The 23,442-nt window shown below is 39.3% G+C and overlaps 2 protein-coding genes across 4 annotated transcripts; both read right to left on the bottom strand.

The window, feature by feature from the left end:
• LOC119893675 (protein TASOR 2-like) lies at positions 1-2,884 on the bottom strand. The gene is made up of 5 exons (XM_038705983.1): positions 2,741-2,884; positions 2,502-2,655; positions 2,301-2,406; positions 1,136-1,317; positions 1-753 (listed from the first exon to the last, which is right to left on the bottom strand). Exons 2-5 carry the CDS (start codon positions 2,536-2,538, stop codon positions 656-658), a joined length of 423 nt encoding a protein of 140 aa, XP_038561911.1. The 5' UTR covers positions 2,539-2,655; positions 2,741-2,884; the 3' UTR covers positions 1-655.
• Positions 2,885-9,510: 6,626 nt separating this feature from the next.
• Positions 9,511-23,263, bottom strand: LOC119893670 (protein TASOR-like). 3 transcript variants are annotated; one of them, XM_038705977.1, is made up of 17 exons: positions 22,717-23,263; positions 22,281-22,429; positions 21,948-22,043; positions 21,783-21,855; positions 19,994-20,085; positions 19,750-19,887; positions 19,310-19,443; positions 19,172-19,188; positions 18,128-18,227; positions 17,925-18,019; positions 17,699-17,805; positions 17,279-17,351; positions 17,088-17,159; positions 14,813-16,960; positions 13,685-14,434; positions 13,064-13,512; positions 9,511-9,964 (listed from the first exon to the last, which is right to left on the bottom strand). In XM_038705977.1, exons 1-15 carry the CDS (start codon positions 22,742-22,744, stop codon positions 13,740-13,742), a joined length of 4,017 nt encoding a protein of 1,338 aa, XP_038561905.1. In that variant the 5' UTR covers positions 22,745-23,263; the 3' UTR covers positions 9,511-9,964; positions 13,064-13,512; positions 13,685-13,739. The 3 variants fall into 3 exon arrangements, with proteins under 3 accessions (XP_038561905.1, XP_038561904.1, XP_038561906.1); XM_038705976.1 differs by having other exon boundaries at positions 22,711-23,262; XM_038705978.1 differs by having other exon boundaries at positions 13,685-13,996; positions 22,711-23,262.
• Positions 23,264-23,442: the final 179 nt, after the last annotated feature.

Here is a 23,442-nt window from a genome sequence, read left to right as displayed (position 1 = left end):
ACGATTGTTAATATAGAAAAACTATTTATTTTCAGTCATTGCACTGAACATTGTGAATGCAATGATAACTTAACATGTTTAGAACTTAGTGATGATGTTAACTTGTTGTTCAAACAATTTAACACTCATGAGTTAAGAATCACTGTCTAACATAACAGTGTACAGTAGTATACATAAATGTCAAAAACACACCACTTTGAACAGCCTAATTTAGCTTTGTTGCAAGGCTTGGAAAAAGTATTATTTTTATCTAAAAAGAGACCAAAACTTTGAACACAAAAAGTAATAATTAAACAAACACTACTAATGCTTGTGCTACAACTGTATAAAGTCAGGATTGTCAGGGAAAAGACAAAATATACAAAATGTGACAAAAAATGATCTTTATGTTTACAATTTACAATACAAATACAGTATATACAATTCACCTGCCAGTATATTGGAATTTTTGTCCCTATATTCATTAACTGAATAAAAAAAGAAAAATATTAAGATTACTGCATACAAAAGAGCTGAACCTAAACAATAATATATAGTATGTTTGAAATCACCATTACTGGTTAATTACTGGTTTCTCCGTGTATTCAGTGAGTTTCTGACTGCTGGGTACCTTAAATAAGCACAAATGAATTTTGTCCATCTTAATATTTCCAGGTCAGACTGTAAATGTTTTGCTTGGAGAACATGTCAGGAAAGAGTTTGCAGTCATTGTTAAAATTCCATTCTTTCCAAATGTGCTGTCTGTTGTTGTATCTGTAAGAATAAGAAAAACATGTCATTCCTTGCACTCTACATGAACTAAAACGGTTACATGTTAAGCCACATTTGCATTTACACATTTAGCTGACGCTCCAAAGAGACTTGGAATTTCTATATGTTAAATGTTAAGTGTCTTCCTCAGGGAAACATTGGTGTATGTGTCACAGTGGGAATCTTATCCAGATCTCCCACACCAAAGGCATGTGACTTTTGGGGATTTAAAAAAAAGTCCAATTAAGTCCAATTAAGCACTGAAAGCAGTCAGGCTTAATTATATATTAAATCATGAAAACAACATCTTCAAGATAAACCACAGTGTCATGTGACTCATTGAATGTAAATGTACAATTAATGTATTTGTGCAGTAGTTTCTCACCTGTAATAAAAACAGGGTAACGGGCTGATATATTCTGGACCTGCAAATGGACCAAACATGTGAGATAGTCAGGCTGATCTCTTGACGTGAGGTCACACTCATGGTAAGGCAGCACCTCCACTATTCCAGCTTCTTGGCACCAGTTTAGGAAGTGCTTCTTCTCTTTTGCCTCTGCACTCAACCTGGATGTGGGAAGAGCAAACATAATGTTCAGATAGACAAGATTTTAACAGAAAGGTTTATATAAAGTGCACAATCAGCATCAGTTTTTAATAAAAGCAATATAGCAAACTGTGAAAATCTGGGAAATAGATCGAGAGGATACATGGAGATAGGGCCTGATGGTAGGAGGTCTGTTAGATATGCAGTGGGCAAATTTACACACTACAAAATTATACACATATTATACACCAGTATACTTAATAAAAATAGCCTCATAGATAAATGAAGCAGCTACTTCATTTGATGAGGGAATGTTCTTTTGTCTCTCCTTTCTGGAAACAAGTAATTAAAAGTCTTGGAGGGTGGTTGTATAAACCATTGCCAAAATCTCCCAGCTGTGCTTGTTAGAAGAGAGGTCTCTCCTACCAAGAAGTGTACCCAAACAAGAATTTGGACTTGCACTGGCAGGCTTTAGTGGCACTTCCAAGGATCGTTCTCTGCAATTGGATGTCAGACAAAGCCTGACTTTTCTGGTTAAACTACCTGGTGACATATATTATGAATCTATCAATCTCTACAAGGACTAATAATTACTAAAGAAAGTTTTATGAAGTTTGGTCAATTTTGTAATATGTTGTATATAAAGAAATAAACATAACATAGTAAATATTCCTAATTTATTTTGAAATGTAATTTTTGCCAATAATTAAAATGTGCCATCTCATTTAACTTTACTCATTGCCACTTTTTCTTTGTTTTTCTTATTGTACTTCTGTTCTTTTGTGATACTTCTATGTATAGATGTGTTTTGTTGGGCTTGTTCTATTACCTGTTCTTTATTGATTTTTTGTTGTTGTGCGTGTGTGTATGTGATTTAGCTTTTGGAAAAGCTAGCAAATCAAAACTTACATAAAAGACCAGCTATTAGAATACCTGTAACCTGCTATTGAGGGAAGTGAGCAACAAGAGCTTTTCTGTAGTTATTTTTCAACATTGATCCTACCTTGCATTCTCTTTCAGCCGACGGCTGTCTCTGTAGTGCAACATCCATTTCCACTTCCCCGTTCTGCTTAGCTCTTGCAAGATTTCTGACAATTTTTTCATGTTGCCTTAAGATTCATACAAAGTAGACATCATGAGTTAAATTGGGATGAATTAAAAGAGAACAACAATAAAGCTGGTACTCCGTTGAAAGTGCACATACAAAGGCTGAGGGACTCCAGTGCTGCTCTGTCGATCATTATAAAACCACCCCTGGTGAAGAGCTCCTGATGGGTAAGATTCACAACATCATCTGGTTCGTCAATTCCAGCAAACTGCACACCTGGCGACTTCTTCAGGTTGAGCAAATGTGGGACCTGACAGAAGGCGGCAGAGTCATTAATTCCTGATTGTTTACTGCAAAAGTCCTGTCTTTATCTTTTTCACCAGCTGATCAATTACCTCACAAATGTGCTCTGCAATGTCTTCATTCCTGAGGATGATGAGTAGCGATGAAGAACTATCCTCACCCAGGAAGAACTCAGATGGCTGTACAGCAGTATGGCCTTCTGCCTCCAACTGTGCCTTTTGAAGACCAAGGAGAGATTATCCAAACTTTAAAAGCCATTTTCCATTAACAGGCTTTAACATTAAAAATTAGTCCCTTCTCTTAACTTGCTATAGTATATCTGGGGAGTATGTACATGGGTTATTAAAGGACTGTATGATATCACTGAATTCAGCATTCATTTGATTCCTACTTAATGTCTCCTCAGTGACCTCTTAATATCAACCAACAACAACAACAACAACAACAACAACAACAACAACAACAACAACAAGACATTACTTTAAAAAAGACAAATGATTAAGTTGTAAGCTGATATATGGGAATATATGAGTGTCAGTCATAACCTCTTTTAAACCCCACTTTAGTTATATTTAGTTAATGATACCCCACCAAAAATGTGTTTCTTGGTTATGAAAACACGAAGCCCCATAGGCTTGAAAAAGAGCAGTAAAATGTTTGCAGTTTTCTCTCTGTTTTTTTTTTGTAAATATAATAATGAAATGCTCATTTTCGTCCCAGTGGTACAGCATAGGATGTTAATGTCTGTGTTTGATTGACAGCACCTGGCAGACTGAGGCAGAGGAATGAGAGACAATGGCTGTATTCAGAACCGCCTACTACATACTTCCAGTGATTGTAGTCTGCAGTACTACATACTGCCAGTTTCTGGTTTTGGAGAGCAGAAGTAAACAATAGAACAAATATAAATTACCACTAATAACATTTTTTTCTAATTTAATCTTGTGTTAGGAGAACATATGGAAGATACGTAACTTTATTGTTAGCTGAATTTGTCCTACTACACAAAAGGCCATAATGCTTAAGTTAAAGTTAAGTTACTTAGCAAGCTGTCAACAAGAAAACAACACGACATACAGAACTTAAATCTAATGAGTTATATTTTTTATTATCAAAGACAGTAGATTCCTCCTTGTCCACCCCTTGTGATTTCAACAATGACCGGTTGTTGAGACTACCTGATTAAATAATTAAATAACATTTAAAAAAATACTGGTTGTCGTGACCGTTCTAGCCCTTTGCATTATGGGACACAGTAAGTGAGGTAGACTGATTCAATGCATTTTGGAAATATTTTCCGAATCAGTACAACATCCGGGTATTTTTGGCATACTGAAGATTTTGCTTTTGTTTGCATACTGCACACTACATACTACAAATCAGAACATACTATAGTGTAGTAGGCGGTTTTGAATACAGCCAATGTAAGCAATCTTGGGCTGAAGCTTACCAGCCATTGACAGACAGTGTTTTGTAAGCAGTGGTATTGAAGTGTAAAGACCACACCAGCATCTAAACACCCAAAACTAATATTTGCAAGTACATTTACATGCTTTTTAATGTGCTGCAGCTCAGCAGCTAATTTTCAATCTAGCCTGCACACTAAAGTTAGCAGTGAACTTTTCTCTGGTGAATGTTTGTTTAGTGGCTCGTTCAATAAGCAATAAGTGAAGGACAAAACGTGTGTTCATGATTGATCGTAGTTGGATGAGGAGGATATAGTAGCAGCGAAAGAATGCTTTTCAAAAATAGACGTTAATAGATTATATTTGCTAACTCGTGCTAATGATCACCAATTCAATATGTAGGTTGAAACACAATCATTAACTGAATCCCTGGTACACCAATCTGCTGTCCGGAGAAGTCTGATCAGGAGTGGCTTTCTTGGAAGAATTGTGGCCAAAAAAGGCCAAAAATATACCTCCAACATCGAGGTAAGGAACTGGGATGCAGAAAAATGGCAGCAGGTGACTTGGACTATTGAATCAAAATTTGAAATATTTGGCTGTAGCAGAAGGCAGTTTGTTTGCCAAATGTCTGAAGAGCGGTACAAGAATGACTGTCTGCAGGCAACAGTAAAGCCTGGTGAAGATTCCTTGTAGTTTGGGGCTGCATTTCTGCAAACGGAGTTGGGAATTTGGTCAGAATTAATGGACTCCTCAATGCTGAGAAATACAGGCAGATGCCTATACACATTCATCATGCAATGCTATCAGGGAAGCATCTGATTGGCCCTCTCCCTTAACATTCAAACACATTTCATGTGAAGCACATGCAGGAAGTATTGAGATGTATTACCAGTTGCTTTACAAATCAACAACAGTTTACTGCAGCAAATGAACAACAGAAAAGAAACACTGGGGCTCTGGGGTGAGAAGTGAAAGAATGTAGTGAAAACACTACATTTTGATTATGAAAACACGAAACCCCATAGGCTTGAAAAAGAGCAGTAAAATGTTTGCAGTTTTCTCTGTTATGAAGGAAAAAGTTTTTTTTTTTTGTAAATATCAGAAATGCTCATTTTCGTCCCAGTGGTACAGCATAGGATGTTAATGTCTGTGTTTGATTGACAGCACCTGGCAGACTGAGGCAGAGGAATGAGAGACAATGGCTGTATTCAGAACCGCCTACTACATACTTCCAGTGATTGTAGTCTGCAGTACTACATACTGCCAGTTTCTGGTTTTGGAGAGCAGAAGTAAACAATAGAACAAATATAATTACCACTAATAACATTTTTTTCTAATTTAATCTTGTGTTAGGAGAACATATGGAAGATACGTAACTTTATTGTTAGCTGAATTTGTCCTACTACACAAAAGGCCATAATGCTTAAGTTAAAGTTAAGTTACTTAGCAAGCTGTCAACAAGAAAACAACACGACATACAGAACTTAAATCTAATGAGTTATATTTTTTATTATCAAAGACAGTAGATTCCTCCTTGTCCACCCCTTGTGATTTCAACAATGACCGGTTGTTGAGACTACCTGATTAAATAACATTTAAAAAAATACTGGTTGTCGTGACCGTTCTAGCCCTTTGCATTATGGGACACAGTAAGTGAGGTAGACTGATTCAATGCATTTTGGAAATATTTTCCGAATCAGTACAACATCCGGGTATTTTTGGCATACTGAAGATTTTGCTTTTGTTTGCATACTGCACACTACATACTACAAATCAGAACATACTATAGTGTAGTAGGCGGTTTTGAATACAGCCAATGTAAGCCATCTTGGGCTGAAGCTTACCAGCCATTGACAGACAGTGTTTTGTAAGCAGTGGTATTGAAGTGTAAAGACCACACCAGCATCTAAACACCCAAAACTAATATTTGCAAGTACATTTACATGCTTTTTAATGTGCTGCAGCTCAGCAGCTAATTTTCAATCTAGCCTGCAAACTAAAGGTTGGTTTGACTAGTCACTCAAGTTCAAATTACCACCTTATGTGATGTTTGTTCATTTGCCTTTATCTTCACTAAACATGTGACCGTAAATTCAGATTTCTCTCTTATTTTCCTTTCCTGGCCACTGAGTAAGTGTTACATTATCAAAAAATACTTTAGGCGGCATATCACTTTAATTGGTTAAGGAATGCAGGCTATAAACAGTATAGTTAATAAATAGTTAATAGAAAATCTGCATTGGAATTTGGTTGAAAACTCGTCTTACCTTGGTTTCCTCAAAGAAGGCAGCATCTGACGTCACCAGTATGTAGAATCTGTACTTCGTTTTACAGGATTTCTTCACGACGGAATTCAGATTGCTGCGAAAACTCTCATCCATCTCTCTCTTCATTTGATCACAGAAGTCAAAATGGTTACTTGTGGATGGTTCATTCTTTGAGTAACCTCTATCCATTCTTAAGTGTTTAGGTCTAGGTGGGACCTTTTTGACAGCACAAACATCCTTCATCATTGCTTCGTACTGCCTGGCACATTCTGCAGTCACATCAGAAACTCCAGCATGTTCCATTGGGTTGCCGGTACCTTGAGATAGGTTTTGAGGATGCAAAGCCTTTTCTTCCTCTGTTGTGTCTGTCGGGTATTTCCTGTCAGACATGTCTACCTTAATTTTTTGTCCAACAAGTGATGGTACATCCAAGTGATCCACCAAATCCTCCTGCTCTTCTAGACTGGAAAAGTGAACAGTCACAGGACTGGAGCAAGACAAATTCAATTTATCATGTGCATTCAGTGGGCGGATGGGTCCCATCTTACTCCTTTTCAAAAGCTGTTTCATTTGTTCGGAGAAGATCAGGCACTCCTGTTCCATTGATGCCAGAGTGAGGTCATCTTGTAGGCACCTCTGAGAAAGCTGCTCTATTAAAGAATAAGATCTCATCCAACTGGCGTTATAGACTGTACATGAAAGTGAGCTTTGAGGTCCCAGAAAGAGACTGTCATTTATTATGCTATCATTTTTGTGACTCGCAACTGATGTTGATGGGCCTAAAAAGTCTTCCTGATCCATTTCAATGCTCTCTTTAGTTGTTTGCCCAACTCTCTCAACTAAACTATTTTCCAAGAAACCTTGGTTTCCATTAACAAAATTAGAGGAAGTTATTGCAGATTTGTTTGCAGGAATCTTGTTGAATTTGTTTATGTCCCATCCTTCATGTTGATATAAAGGATCTAGAAGTACTAATTTAGCTTTATCCGAGTTAGACTTACCGTCACTAACATTTGATAACCAACTGCTCTTGGAAGAAAGCTCCCTGGCCTTGTGCTTATCTTTTAGTCCTTCAGAATTTCCCATGAGACTTTCTGAGTCTGAGTTTCCATGAGTCTTTTTCTCCAAGAGAATGGAAGCTGGTGTGGTGTATGAGACTACTGGAGTTTTACGTTGTTTAATCTTAAATACACATGACATAACAGAGTTTTCATTTTCTCTGTCTTTAGAGATGCAATCGGCTTGAATTTCTTCACTCTTAGAAGGTTTTACAGCCATGACAGGACGCTGACTGTATGAATTTGGTTCATTACTTAAATTTGTCTGTGATGTTGTTTTATGCTCATCTTGGTCAATATTTGTTTTAACAGCTTGCAAACATTCAGTAGAGGTAGAGGATCTGTGTCCTACAGAGCTCTCCTCCTGTAATACATCTGTTCTTCCAATATAGCGTTGATGAAGTGATAAGTCCGTTTTCTTTAGCTGCAACCTAACACCAAGTACTTGCTCTAATTTAGAGAAAGGTGATGAATGAAAGTGACCCGATGATTCTGTGTGCAGTTCTTGTGAGGTAGAAGGTGACACCGCTGCTGGCTTTGTATTGTTTATTTTCTTGTCCTTAAAGTCAGCTGGGGTGTGGCTTGGGGCTAAGAAAGTAGGGATGTGCTTGATGCTGGTGTTAGGGGTTTGATCAAGAGACCGTTTCAAATCAGCTGTTTCAATCTGGCTGGATTTGTCAGTGTGGTTTGATTTGGAGAGGAACTTGTCTATACATTGTAGAACTCTAAGAGTTCTTAGCTCAAGATCAGGGTGAAGACTACGGTGAGGTTTGGGAAGTTTTCGCTCAAGAGGCATCATCATCTCATCATTATAGGTGTTGAGCTTCTGCTAACACATTTCTCAGTCATGTTTTTGCAGGTGTCAGTACCACTGAAAGCAGAAGTGCTACTACCAGTAGGGCCAGAACAAGTTAAGTACACAAATGGGTTCTCATCTATAGTTGGGGTAGGGCACCGGTCATCAGACTCACTTCCCAAGACCTCTGGCTGGTGAGTTTCAAGTTTTTTGGACAGTGATATTTTGCTAGCAGACAGTTCTGCCTTTTTACTGTACATCTGAGATGTACTATGTACCTCTGTGGGTAGGACAGTTTCACTGATGAATAGTATTTCCTTCTGGCCTTGAACAACTTCTTCAACCTTGCCTTGCGAGTGTGGGTCATGTGGATGTACTGTATCCTCTCCAGAGGCATCTATTCCAATAAATGGAATTACAACCCCACTATGGATCTTTTCCAGAACCTCATTTGTTTGTTGCTTTTGAGATCAGTTTTTTGAGTTAATGCCACTTCAGCTTCACATCTGTTTATAACCTCACATTGAGGTGAATGAGACTGATGATTAAATAGGTCCTTTTGAGTTGTGTTACCAACCTTTTGCTCTCCCTCAATCGATTTGGTATCCTGATCTTCAAGATCATCACTACTTAGAATTAAGTTTCCTGTTACTTTGTTTTGGCTTCCTGTTTCAACACTGTCATTTGTCTGGGGAATAGACCCAGCTGCAGAAGACAATGAGGTGCCCTCATCAGAAATGGGTGTTGCTGCCTTCTGATAATGTGGCTTATGTGCCAAACAAATGTAATTTCCTGAATTTTCCTCAACTGCATGTTCATCATAAATAGGCTCCATTTCTGCTTGAGCGTGATGAGCTTTTTCTGAAATGGCATGTTCATCTGTCAATGCACTGCCATTTGCACAGGGTCTCTCCAAATGATCATCATTGCAGGCATCTTCTTCATTGTCTGCTTGAAGTGTTTGCTCCTCCAATGGTCCTTGGTGATTACACTCTGTGATGCAATCCATCTTTACAGAGTCTGGGCCATCACACATCAAAGGTAATGGTTGACCCAAATTACTTTCACCTTCCTTAGCTGAAACGCAACTGTCTTTCAGTCTTCTTTTCCAAAGTCCATCTTCTTTTCCATAATGATAACCTTCAATCACCTTACCTTCATGTGCTGTACAACAATCCACATCTTCATTAATATTTTCAGCCTTGCCTGGTGAGACTGCTTTAGGTTCCTCCCTAGATAACCACTTCTCATTCTCCAACAGATTTCCATTGCAGACTACACCTGGTTCTTCGTTTGTTGAATCATCACCATTATTAATAATTTTTTCATCTTGGCATGGCTTTTCATTCACTTCCCAGTTTTCCCCATCTTTGGATTCCACTTCATCATGCTCTCCTGTATGAATTACATCACCTGCTTCTTTTTTGGAATCTACCTCTTCATCTGTCATGGATTTAGAAGAACCCCTTCCATGATTTTGCCCTAAACTCATCTCTGTAGCTTCTGAATTTTCAATGCCATCTTTCATAAATTTCTTCTCATTGTTGCATTCATGTAACACGTGGCCAATTCCTGAAGCAGTCTCATGTTTTTTTGGCTGAATGGATTCACTTTCCATCTCTTCCTGTACAGGAATGAATGCTTTATCACATTTAAGAGATGGTACCGTGTGCTCCATGTGGCCAGCTTTTTGTGAAGGGGTACAAGTTGCATTATTTTCATAGATCCTTCTGACACCATTCACCTCATTGATAATCTCTGTAGAGGGTACAATCTTTTTGTAACACTGGAAAAAGAAAGAGAAAACAGAATATAAGAATTACATATTATATAAACTGTCTTTCATTCTGTGAAAACCATGACTGCTGTTTCTCTCTGGTAATGTAGTTTTCAATGTTTTAAACATTTTGCCATGATTCTTCAAGGTCACTATTGATGCACTAGCAATTCAAACAATGAATCCTGGAAATGACAATTACAACAGTAGCTACACGTGTATTATATTACATTGCCTACTATTTAGAAATGTGTGTCAACATCAATAGAAGTATAATCAGGCCAGATAGTTGCTGCCTGACATGCAGGTGTCACATTCGCTGGGTGAGTGCAGCAGGAGTGAGCCCAAACGCAAGACACTTGTGAGCTGAGATGGAGTTCAAGGTTTATTTATCCAACTCACAAAACAGGCAAGACAAAACTCACGGGAACAGGAACTGGTATCATCCAAAAAGCAGGTAACCGGGTAGCAACACAACATCCGACAGGACAGACATGCGATATCCGACAGGACAGGACTGACATGAGACAATGACCGAACAGGGAATGAACAGAAACACCATACATTTATACACAGTGTCTAATGAGCAGGGCAGGAGCAACACAGGTGACTGGGATCAGGGTTAACGAGGCGGAGAGACATAAAGGAAAACAGAGACTAGCAGGCAGGCAGATTACTGAGGGGGGAAAAGACAAAACACAAGTTCCTCAACACTAAACATCAGAGTAATATAAACAAGCGGACAGATCACAAATGAACTAACAAGCTAAGGTAAAACAGAACTCAGACATGGGCAAAACACAGAAGTAAACCGACCAGGAGTGGCACTAAGACAAGAACTAAAACACAGGACAAGGAACACAGACATGGAACAAAAACCCAGACTCCGCAACAAGACACACAGACAGGACTGAAACCCAGACACGCTCAGGACAGGATGGTGACAGCAGGTGCATCAGTCATAACTAAACCAGAATTGTAGCAAAAAGAAAACCCACAAAAATCTTCACTACTCATGTCAAACCAGAGAAAGCTGAATTGGGGTAATTTTGGTACCCATATTGGCATTAAATGAGCCTGCTTTTCTGTCTACTCATCCACTTTGTGCCCACCAATCGCACAGAGCCTTAATACAATAAATAGGCATGAAGGCACTCCCTCTCAGTTGGGTAAATCCCTGTAGTACATAAGCAGTCCATCTGGGGAATGTGTACATTACCAGAGTGTGGCACACATATATCACAAGATGACACTACATCGGGCTCTTGGAACTAAGTATACAAACATCAATACTTTTTTCTGGTATATGGTTAATACAGAGCAAAGGAATCAGCATCTTGATACGATAGATTACTGAAGCTCACCCTTACTTCACCTGCAGATAATCAATTCCTGCATTGACAGGAGTATGCATGCCAACATGATTGAAGGCTTTGCATATCCTGCGTCTGGGAGCTGTGTTGTCATGGACAATAGTTCCTGACCTGGTCTCATTTTGAACATACAAAAACTTTGCACATCTATTTAATGAGACAGGTGGTAGGAGAGGCAAGAGTAGTTTAAAAGTTGCAAATAAACTCCAGCAAACTGTCTAACTTGCAATACTACATTTATTTGCGATGTTAGGTGCTAGACCTTCATTAGCCATAAAGGTCACCAAAGGCCAAACAGGACAAAGCCACTGTATCTGGAATATGGATATAGGGCTCCCTCTTAAAGAGGTGGTTTTATGCTCAGGTTCATAATCTTATTTAGGGGTTGTACCAGAACAGGTTTACATGGTTTAATTTTCAAAACAAAGCATATTTTTTGTCATACTGCACATTACTGCAGCTCCTCTTTCGTATTAGCAATGGAGTAATACATTTTGCCTCTACATGATCTTTGTTGGGAGTTGCACGTGTGCAGTTCCTAGTTAAGGATGATTTACCAATCAGAAGCAGAGTAGGGGGCGCCTGAGAAGCTGGTACAGCTTCGGTTCAGCTGTATACGTTCCCTTACCAGCTTAACAACATGGACTGGAGCAACAGTTTCAGAGTGGTGAGTTATTAATCTGTAACAAATGTATCTTTCATCCATAAAGTTTTAACTGAGCTCTGTCTCTACATCACGGTAACTACTTTATGTCCATTGACTGACTGGAGGGTAGCTAATGTTTGGAATGGAGAGAAGAGGCAGCAGGCGGACGTCTTGTCACTGTGTGCTGCCGCAACTGTTTTTGAGAGCGTGTCGGACTAGCTGCTTGGTGAGCATTATGAAGCGCATTTTGCTGTGTTGTCACAGGGATGAAAGGGAAACGGTTGGACTACAAACGAGCTGTTTTCGGGCAGTTAAGAGCAGTGTTTTCTGTGGGAGATGGGAACTCCCTTTGAACTCACTTTGCAAACCTGTTACATGCACAAAAGAGATATATAACTCAATAAAGGAGAGGGAAAAAGCCAAAAAGCATAATAACACCTCTTTAAATCCAAGCTTTGAAAGAAATCTACACAGGATTGTTTTGTAGCTGGGCCTAGCCCCAAGTGACTATGCCAGTCTGAACCCGAACAAAGATGGGGCCTCTTGTGTCACCACCCACAAGGAAAGGAATAAAGGGTCTGGTATATGTTTGGGCAGCAGGCAAATGTGCAGGCTTTGTCCAAATGAAAACTAGTAGCTCATTTTAGTACAACTGGATAGAAGATGGCCTCTCCTTGTCTGGAGTCATCCAGGGTGCTGGCCTTGTGGGTGTGAGGATACTAACAAGTCCTGACTGTGTGTAGGTTTTCTTTGTGCCTATGTGCCAAATAGTATTTCAGAGTCTTTATATCAGATGGTGGTAGAAACTGGTACATTGACAGAGTAAACCTAAATGGGGAAGGGAATTGAACTCTTAATGTCCGTCGGAGGTCTGTTTCGAACCAGCCGGCCAAAAGGTCTGAGGTGATTTGCAGTGTCAATCAGCTGGCATTTGAGTTTGTGACTCCCATTCAGATGCCTATTACTACATGACAAGCACACAAGCCGGGTCCTTAAATTGTTCTGTATTCTAAAGACCATCTGTAATTCATGACAAAGACATTAACATGATAGTTTATCTGTAATGTAATAGTAACATTAGAACCAAACCTGAGATTTGCTTGCCTCCTGTAGTCCCATGGATGACTTGAACGTGTTCAATGGTTCACCAGCTTCTTTCAGTTCACCCACCACAGAAGTGTTTTCTGTCAACTTGTGGCTCTGAAGTGACAATCTTTGCATTGGAGTCTCTCTGTGACAAGTCCAAAATAACACATTCTTCGTCCAAGCCAGACTTAACTTTTTTGCTAAGGTCCAAAGCGTTTGAAATTGAAGGGTCTGAAGAGTCTCTTACACTCAGGAAAGGAGAACATGAATTGTCCTTGAACACTATTCCACTGGACATTTCCAAAAAAGCACTCTCTTCTGTACATGAGTTTATAGAGTTCGAGTCAATTTGAAAGAACCTTTCTGTTGAACGGCTGTAGAACAGACCTATCCACATGTGGACGATGAGCTGTACCTCTTCACTGGTGTCTTGAATGGAATAATCCCATGGGCTATCGAAGGTGTACAACGAACAAAAATGAACTCTTTCAGTTGAATAATTGATAAATCGTCATCCTATTTGTTAACTAAACACAGGTATAGAACTGAAATTATGTGAAATTGTAATACATTTTTTACTTTTATATTGAGATTCGTTGAATAAATAAGAAACAACATACATACCCATGCAAGGCTCGGATGATAGCTCTATCCTTTGAGTCACTAGTAAACTTGCTGTCTAGATTAAAGTCATAGTTCTCCTCCATTGCTTTGTGACTTGGACAGATCCATTCTTGATATCAAAGGTACGGGAGTGCCTGAACTTTCTTCTGCGTACCATGCGTTTACTCAGGTATTCTGGAATCATGTGGTGTTCACTGCGGTCTTCCTGACAGACAGAGGGTTGTAGTGTTTTTATTCCATCGCCATACATTGTCTGGTGATGATGCAGCAGTCTGGTAGAACCACTTAAAGGGGATATCTGCAAGGGTGTACCTGACAAACCCAATAGTAGAAAAGAAGATGGGGGCAATGAGTAAGCATGTTCTTTAGATACCAAATCAACCAATTCACTGCCTCCCACAAGATGGCTTGGTGAAGGAGAATCAAGAGACTGAATGGGTCTAGCAGCAGGCTGTTTAAGCAGAGCATGAAGAACTGACTCTTGTTCAGCACTGGTAACATCTTTTGTAAGGTCACACTTCTTCAAACTTGTCTCAGGCTTTCTCTCAAGTGCTGGGTCTGGTTGTGGTGGAACCTGGTCATTACTGGCACCGAGTGCCAAGTCAGCAAGTAAGTTCAAAGCATCTGTAGATGAGCAAGCACTGTTCATTTTTTCCTTAACAGGGTTCCTGACAGAATTATCCCTAGTACACTCTTTGTTTTTGAGTTTTTCACTTGCAAAAGAAGCTGGGGTTTGAAAATGCAACCACCCTGTGAAGACAAAACAGAGGAGAAAAAAGAGAAACTGCATGAAAATAGAAAGTAGCACATTGAAAGCATTTAAAAAATAAAATATACCAATACACTAATAGGAACTTGTCACTAACCAGTAAACTATGCCATTGTTTCAAACACAGAGATTGGTTTATTAAGCCAATAATGTCACTTTGGGTGCAGATGCATAGGACTGGCAAAATGCAGCATAAGCAAGAGCAAAAGCAAATTAAGAACTAGAAATACATAGCAAAGCAAATTGCTAGCATGCTAAGGATAGTTGCAGAAGAGACAGAGCCAAGAAAAGGGTAAGTCAGTTTCAATGTCATACACAATACTGAAGAAGTTTTAGACATACACAAAAAACAAACTTACATTTCTTTTTAACATGTTCTGCAGAGATGCCTTGATGCTTTTTGAGTGTTTTAATCCTACCCCTTCTTGGAAACATTGATAGAGGTCTTTGAATGACTTCAGGTTGTTTGTCAGGAATGGTTTGTTCTTGTGTCTCTGATACGTCTTTCCTTTGTTGAGTGTCCTGACCTTCAGTTTTCTTTATCTTCTCTGGTGTCTCTTTAGGGGTCAGGCCTAGGGCATATGCAAAAAGAGGATCAACTGACATCCTTGCCTCTTCCTTGACACCCAAATTGGTATTCGGGACACTCGGAATTGAATCATTAGTCTTCAGCACCCCAGTGTCTGAGTCAACTCTGCTCATCTTGGGACAAGGCCCAGAATCTTGGGTAGTATCAGCAGTTGTTTCCTCTAACACAAGGTGACCCGTTTTTCTCTTTCCCCTTAGAAGAACCGATTTTAGTTTATTCAACAGAAATTCACCCTTTGTTCTACCCTTTTCTGAGGAGAGGGTATCAGCATGTTTTTCTTTAACTGCTTCCGAGAATGGAGGCGTGTCTGTGCTATCCTTTTTTGAAGAATGCTCCCTTCTCTCTGGATTCAAAATCAATGAACCATTGCCATTATCCGACTGTCTCAAAGTGCTTTGTTCAAGATTAATGTCATTGAAACCAACATTTTGAAGATGGTTCCCTTCATCTTTGGATGTTGTGGCCTCTGTTTCATCCACTGCTGTTTCTGAAGCAGTGCTAGAATCTTGCTCCATTCTGACTGTGTCATGAGCATTCACAGGGGCATCAACCAACATATTTTCAGGGCACTGTTCATCTTTTGTATATTTAATCTTATCCTTTAAAGACTTAATCTGATCAGCAATATCTGCAGAGCCAAAGGGAACCAAGATTCTTCCACATTCGCTGGTAACCGGTTTCAAGTCCCAGCGCTCCGTTTTCCTCCTCAAAGGACAAGCTTCAAGTTCCATAAAAACGGTGCTTTCCAAGCTCTCTTGTCCAGGGTCGGATTTTTTATCCTCTGCTACAGCAGATCGCACTTTTTTATTATTTGACGATAGCTTTCGTCTTTGTACTTTCCTCCAATCAATATTTTGATTAATCAACTGTGGGTGGTCTGATGATTCCTTGGCCTGGTCTTCCTCCTGGCTCTTCAAGTTGTCTTCCTCCACGGCTATTTCGACTGTTTGTAAACTGTGAGTTTCAACACAGGCTTTAGTTACCTTTTTCCGACCTTTGAAATGTCCCCTGCGTCGTTTTCTACGTTTTGCTTTTGTGGGACTGGTGATCTCAGAGCAATCCAAAAGCTTTTTGGTTTTAACTGTTTCACCATTCAGAGAGTTTACTCCAGCTGTTTGTAATTTGGCTGTTGAAAAACCAGACAGCTGAAAGTCATTGTGCTTTACTGCAGAGTCTGTATTGTCCACACTTAAACTCTCAGTGACAGTTTGCTCTGCCGAAGTGATGCTGACAATCAGCTCTGCTGGAAGGTCATCTGATGTAGAGGGAGTCAGGAGATCTTTTGCCACCATATCATCAGGTTTGATCAACAAAGTCAGGTCGTTGGTTGTATCTCCAGCTTGCAAAACCTCTGGTACAACATTTTGAGACACAACTGTTAAGTCAACTTGTGCTTCAGCACTTGTTACACAACTGTCTACAGTCTCATTTATAGGCGACTTCTGGCCTGTCCACTGATCTTCTGATCCCATGCTAACAGAATTGGCTGGTGCCTCCTCAGGAGATGACAGACAGATGTAGACATCATCATCAAGGTCTTCTATTCGCTCCTCTTGTCCAGCCTTCAGGATTTCTGAAGCCTTGGACATTGGCAGTTGAAAAGAGACTGGTTTGCTCAGGTATGATGTGAAGCTCTGCCATGCCCTGTTAGTCCACTCCGGGGATGAGTAGAGGTGCTTGTGGGCATCCGGCACATCATACTGATCTGGAAAGATGCTGACTTCCCTAGAGGGACTTAATGCCAACCCAGGATTTATCAGTGCTGCGTAACTCTGCATATGCTGCGCCAAAACTTCACATAGTTCTTCACTTGGGTCAATGGGTGTTTTCTCAACTTCGCCCTCTGCATAACTTAGTACCGGTAGAACCCGCAGGATTTCAGATGACATGGCAGATTTTCTCTGTCCAAATTTTGTGTCTGTGATAAATCAAGAAAGAATACTTGTTTAAAAGTGCGACTGAGCAGGGCAAATGTCATTTCATTTAAGTAATGTGAGAAACAGATCAAATGGAAATATTCACTGTTAAACACATGCTGTAATCACCTCTCAGCATAACTCGTGAGCTTGGAAACACAAACATGCATTGCAGGACCTCAGCTGCACTGGACCCAGTATCTTGGGGGAAAAAAGCACAAAAGATACATGGCTGATATGAAGCTGAATTTTTGTTTTTAATGAGACAAAATTTGTTTTGTTGTAAGACAGACAACATAATAGTAATTTTTATATCTTACCATCATATGTGAGGAAATGGGAGGAGTGCAACAAGATAAGAAAACCACTATCCTTAAGCGGAATAGTGAGAGCCTGTGCAAAAATGAGCGTCAGGTATGGTTTTTAGATGTTGGATAGCAAGTAAAATTCAACATATTATTATGCAGTGCAAACTGACATTGAAAGTAGACCAACTGAAACAACAGAAAAATTATTAATGACAATTATTACAATCAATTTATTGTTCAAGTAACTCTTGATACCAATCAGCAGATGTAAAGTTTAAATGGAATACTTCAGGTTTCCGACTGTCCACACTGAATAAAACACCACTTGGGTGCTGATAAATGTGCATGGGTATGTGTGATTACTTTTGACATTTTATGGAAGGAATGACTAAGCTCTACAGTCTCAAAGGTTGATAATAAACAGAAACTCACAACATCTTTCTCCTTTATCTCCCACAGAAGCAGAAATAGTGAGCTGCTTTCTTCTGCCTTAGAAGAAACCAACTCAAACATACTGTAGTATAAGCCATCCAGAAAGACTGAAAGACAAATTCAAAGAGACAAATTCATCAGTAATGCGTTTTAAAAAACAAAATTATGTTGAAACATCCCTTGCAAATGTAATTCTTGCGTAATAAAACACTTTCTAACAGCACACCTTCACCAGAGAAGCAGGTTTCAAAGACAGCCCTTGGCAACAGCTGTCTCAGATCAAACATAGAAATGGCTCTGTCAACATTCACCACTGGTGGCCTTAAATGGAAAAAATAAGGCAAAACACAGAAAACAGGTTATATAATCCAAATGACCAAAGTAATTTAAGAATACTGTGTGTATTTTCAAAGAGCACATTTAACTTACAGTTCTGCAGGGATCAAGGCCCCTGCTGTAGACCTCAGCCCAACATCATAGAAGTTTGTGCCTATTTGAAGTTGACCATTCCATGGAAAGTAATGACAAACTGCAAAAAATAAAAAAATTTCAGTAAATTAAATATGTTCATATACAAATCACTGACAAATAAAACACTCCCATGATTTAAATGGAGTAAGATACTTTTATTAGTATATTGCTGTGGATTTGTTGCAATGGCATACACCCATCAGCCACAACATTATGACCACTGACAGGTGAAGTGAATAACACTTATCATGTCGTTACCACGGTATCTGTCAGTGGGTGGGATACATTAGGCAGCAAGTGAACATTTTTACCCCAAAGTTGATGTGTTAGAAGCAGGAAAAATGGGCAAGTGTAAGGATCTGAGCGACTTTGACAAGGGCCAAATTGTGATGGCTAGACAACTGGGTCAGAGCATCTCCAAAACTGCAGCTCTGTTCCTGGTCTGCAGTGTTCAGTATCTATCAAAAGTGGTCCAAAGGAAGGAAAAGCGGTGAACCGGCTAAGGCTCATTGATGTGTGTGGGGCGCGAAGGCTGGCCTGTGTGGTCCGATCCAACAGACAAACTACTGTAGTCAAATTGCTGAAAAAGTTGATGCTGGTTCGTTCGTTGATTTGCCCCCGATCACAGCCAGATGGTCGGCTAGCTCAGCGACTTGCAAATCGGGCTTAATATCGTATAGCGTGAACTAGGCTTTACAGGACTTAAAGGATCTGCTGCTAATGTCTTGGTGCCAGATACCATAACACACCTTCAGAGGTCCAGTGAAGTCCTTGCCTTGACGGGTCTGGGCTGTTTTGGCAGCAAAAGGGGGACCTGCACAATATTAGGCATGTGGTCTTAATGTTATGGCTGATCGGTGTATTCTTTAAACAGTGGTCCAAATGACACGTTTATTTGGCTGAACTACCTCATAGCAGGGCTTTTGTATTTGTTTGACAGCAATATGTAATGTACATATGGAGAAACCATATCAGGTTTGCTATTAATTACACATTACTTACCCAGTTTTTTTTCCTCACTGAAAAAAGGAAACCAGGAAAGAATTAATCAATATGAATTAAATGTTCTCAAATTGTATGAAATGGTGTTTGATCAAGCACATGGCCTAACAGAGCCATGTGTTGCTGTGGACATAGTACCTTTTCTCCTGTGATGCTATAAGTGTTGATTTGGTATCCGTATATGAAAATGATACAATGGCAAAAGGACATGCAGCGCTGGGAGATTGAGTCGTCTGATTGCTTCCATCTTCCAGCAGTTCGTACATGTAATACTGCAAGGTCAAAAAAATTTTCTTCTTAGCATGTACACTTTAATGTATTCAACAACATTGTGCTCAGAAGGAACCGTCTACACACGGACAGGTAAGAAATACACATAGATGGCACAACCACCACAACATGTGGGCATTACAACAAGGGACACTTTATTGTATTACAATACTGTAATTTTTTTTTTTTTTTTTAATTTACATGCATCTAAATTTTCTGTGCATTTGTAGCTCTATGCAACAGTGGGGTGGAGAGTAGGAATAACTGTACTGTATGATCTTCATCAACAGTCAGGTGACTCTTTTTACCTGGGTTCTCTCGAAGGCAAGGAAGGAGCTGGTTTTGGCTGAAACTGAAGGCCACTGTTCTGACACATGACAGTCAAAGCCCTCAGTGGGTGCAGTGAAATTCTGGGTGTAGTTCTCTGAGACCTGTTTAACTCTACCCTGTTGGTAACAAAAGGACAATGATTTTGTTCATACTTTGTTTTCTATGAATGAAAAAAACACAATGGCTGTCTATCTCAAACAACTATATTTTACTCTTCAATACCTTTGTCAGCCTGATGATGGCAATATATCCAGATTTCCCATGATACCAGCGATTTAGATCCAAACAGTCAGAGTACATTGATATGTAAACACCTGAGTAAACATAGAAAACTGTTAACTTAATTCATGGCTAGCTAAAAATAAACACAGAGAGGCTCATTTGCTGAGATTTGGGGAAAAACTACAATGTTTAACTCAAAGTGGCTTTTCCACCTTACACTCCGACAGCAGCAAGGCCACACCCTGATCGATGAATCTGTCACAGCTGTCAACAGGTGAACACGGTAGCCTACTTTGGGCACTGTAGACCAAAACTGAATTTACCTCAGAAGTAACCACGCAAATTGTTGTAAATCAGTAAGCTTTATGGATTTTAGAAGTTCTACAACTAAATTATAGGTTCTTAAAAGCTTGTTTCACTACTTCATATGTATCTTAAAGTAAGACATTTGGGATCTTGTTAGCTTGATTGAGATGAGTCTGACACCAGTTGGCTGAAGGATTTAGGGTGGGTGTTGCTTCTTCCACACTAAAAGCCACTTAAGCGAGGACCAGTTTTTTGAAAAAAACAAAACAAAATCTAGTTATTTTCAATAGATCTTCAAACCTCATGTTAAAATATAAAAAGTAGAATTAAAAATGCACTGAAACATGAATGAGGATAGATAGACACTTGACAATGAGTGACCTTCAGGAATGTTCTTTGAGTAATGTAGAACAGTAACTTGGAAATCTGAACGTAGGAAGCTAAACAAACTGCAAATAACTGGTTTGGCAGGTCTAGTGAGTATTCTCCTCTCCTTCACCAGCATTGTGCTGTAAGAACACTACAACATATTAGAAAATAAAACTACTAACAGTATGACCTTTCCAAATGTGTCCATAAGTCAATAAGAAATGCAGTCCTAATATTTAGATTTCATGAGTCTGTTATGAGAAGGTGTTTGAAGGAAACTGTTTCAGTACCCCTGCAATCTGCACAGGAACTAAAATATCAAAACAGGCACAGGATGTGAAGTAAAACACAGATTAATCTTGTGCAACACTTCTATATTCAATGACATGCGACACAATGGAGCTCTTGTTTTCATGTGCCACTCCAGTGTGGTTTCATACTACTGAAGAAAAACAGCTCCATAAAATGGACTTTGACCAATGTTTATACCTGATAACTTCCACATTTATCACAGCCTAGAGTGGGTAGAGAGATAACACATTTTTTGAGAGGCAACATTTCAAACTTGAAGTTATAAAGACAAACAAATTTAAGGGGTACATGTTAGAGATAAATGAGATCCATGCTGCAATGTACAGTGAAAGTCATTACATTCTGAATTCATTTTCTTTATGCTCCCTTACAACTTCATATCCTGAAATGCTGTGAACCAACTCATAGTTTCTGTTTCACATCCGACATTCTTCCACTTTCATTTGTATAGATTCATACATTCAACTTGCTTTCACTTTTAAAAGCAGCAGGGCACCACACACTAAACATGGACTATTCCTTTGTCTGCACTACAAATATAACGGACAGGATGCATGCTTGAACAATGGATATGGCAATCAAGGCAAAACCTTGGGATAAAATTCTTAAAATGAACAAGAAAGGAATCAAATAACCAGTAAGTACATCTAACTTTGTTACAACATTTGTTGTGTACTAATGCGAATAGAAATAGAACCTATCTGCTTGTTCATGGCTGAGTTGTAGATACTAAAATGTCACTGTGATCTCACTCCTGGTTTAGCATGGGGGGGGGGGGGGGAATCACATATCATTAATTTACCATTTGAGGGATCTCCCAGAGTTGTGCATGTGCTGTTTCCAGTGAGCACACCAGTTTCTCCAATTGCATTAGCCTTTAAACAAATACAAATATCAATATCAGCAAGATCAGAAGATGTGTTGGAACATGTATTCTATTAGGTGTGACTGTGCTTTAAGTCTTTACCTTGTTGACATCATCAAACAGCAAAAACCCATAAGATTCATCCAGATCCTCCTCTGAATACCCTACTTGTCTCCTCTTTGCTCGGAAAGCATTATACTTATATAAAAGAAAAAAGAAATCAGTTAGAAGCTATCAGATGTCGTTTTCATTTCATGTTTTAGGTTCCTCTCATAAGATTAAATGGCAGTTCCTATTTTATTGCATTCACTGTCCCCATTGCCCAGGTTTTCTTATGTAAAAGGACAAAATATACAAATCAGATTGTTTGGTACTGACTGCTAAAGATTAAATGAAGGGAGTAGTTATTGCATTAATGACATCATTTGGACTGACCTTTTCTTCCAATGCGGGATTCTTTATCAAGGCAGCAGACTTATATCTGAAGGACTGCTTAGACTCCTCATACAAGTACGCACTTTTAAGTGGAGCCAAAATATTGCTTTGAAAGACGTCAGAAGTTGATGACACAGGTACTAATACACCTGAAAGTGGAGAAAAATACAAACATCAGCAGGACATAGAAGCGACTTTGCGAAAATGCAGAAAACTACGTTTCCGCTCTCTAGTACTAGGGAAAAAAGTTTTCGAGTTATTTCACAAGCCTGGGACGGTCTGTCCTAGGATAGACTAAACCTAATACACGCGTCCTTTTTTCGTCTAACGTTAATTATACAGCAACAGTACGTTTATATCTCAAGTACAGCGATTCTAATCTCTGTTTCTATTAGTGAAAGTTACACGAGGGCAGAAAAAAGCTAATCACCTTTACCCGAGACACAACCATTCCCACTTTCCATTGCTGAAGACTTATGAAATCTGTCGTTCTCGCTTTGCCCTTCGATGATAACAGCTGTGTCTGGTTTTAAACATTACAATGCAAAAATCGAGTCCCACGTATCCTGCATCCAGTGAGCCTTTAAAAATAACTTCAGCTTTATCCGCAGTTTCAAAAGACATATTAATGCGACAACCAGGAAGTTAAAAAAATAACCCGACAGTCCAAACACGTAGACACAATAACATCCACTTCAATCCAATTTTTATCGTTTCACGCGAAATAAATCCGCTTTAACATGAAAGCTCATCAGTTGCCACGCAAGAGCGATGAACGCATGTATAGTCCGTATCGAAAAAGAAACAGAAACCTATCGAGGTGAAAGCATCCATCTTGAAAGTCCACACCAAACTGGTGGTGGTGGAGAGGCAGTTCAAGCCCTGCCGAGGCTTGTCTGCGCCTGCGGTTCACTTCTCCTGCCTGCGTCTCTGTTTTCCTGTTTCCAGTTAAAAATTAATGATTGCTAAATGTACAGAAACAGGCACGATAAAGCCTTTGTTTCTACCCTCCTTTTCTTTCCTCCTTTAGAAGGTTATAATGTTGATTCTGCAATGCTGTAAGCGTGTAGTGTAGTTTAGTGCAACTATACAGACTGTAGGGGAAGTTGTGATCAGTGCTAACACATATTTAGCATGTTACGCATTAAGTGCAGCTACTCTG

Source organism: Micropterus salmoides, unplaced genomic scaffold (genome assembly GCF_014851395.1).
Source record: "Micropterus salmoides isolate LMB-PRFRI ecotype aquatic unplaced genomic scaffold, ASM1485139v1 Ms_hic_scaffold_8, whole genome shotgun sequence".
NCBI classification, from domain to species: Eukaryota; Metazoa; Chordata; class Actinopteri; order Centrarchiformes; family Centrarchidae; genus Micropterus; species Micropterus salmoides.
The sequence above is the reverse complement of the archived record's forward strand: the minus strand, read 5'-3'. Positions and strand labels throughout refer to the sequence as shown.

Coding starts and splice junctions, on each gene's coding strand:
- LOC119893670 (XM_038705976.1), bottom strand. CDS start 22,744: ATGGAAAGTGGGAATGGTTGTGTCTCGGGTAAAG. Junction 22,430..22,710: donor TGGTTGTGTCTCGGGTAAAG/GTGATTAGCTTT, acceptor CTCCACTTTCAG/GTGTATTAGTACCTGTGTCA. Junction 17,806..17,924: donor AACCTGCTTCTCTGGTGAAG/GTGTGCTGTTAG, acceptor TTTGTCTTTCAG/TCTTTCTGGATGGCTTATAC.
- LOC119893675 (XM_038705983.1), bottom strand. CDS start 2,538: ATGATCGACAGAGCAGCACTGGAGTCCCTCAGCCTTT. Junction 2,407..2,501: donor ACTGGAGTCCCTCAGCCTTT/GTATGTGCACTT, acceptor ATGAATCTTAAG/GCAACATGAAAAAATTGTCA. Junction 754..1,135: donor TTACCCTGTTTTTATTACAG/GTGAGAAACTAC, acceptor TTATTCTTACAG/ATACAACAACAGACAGCACA.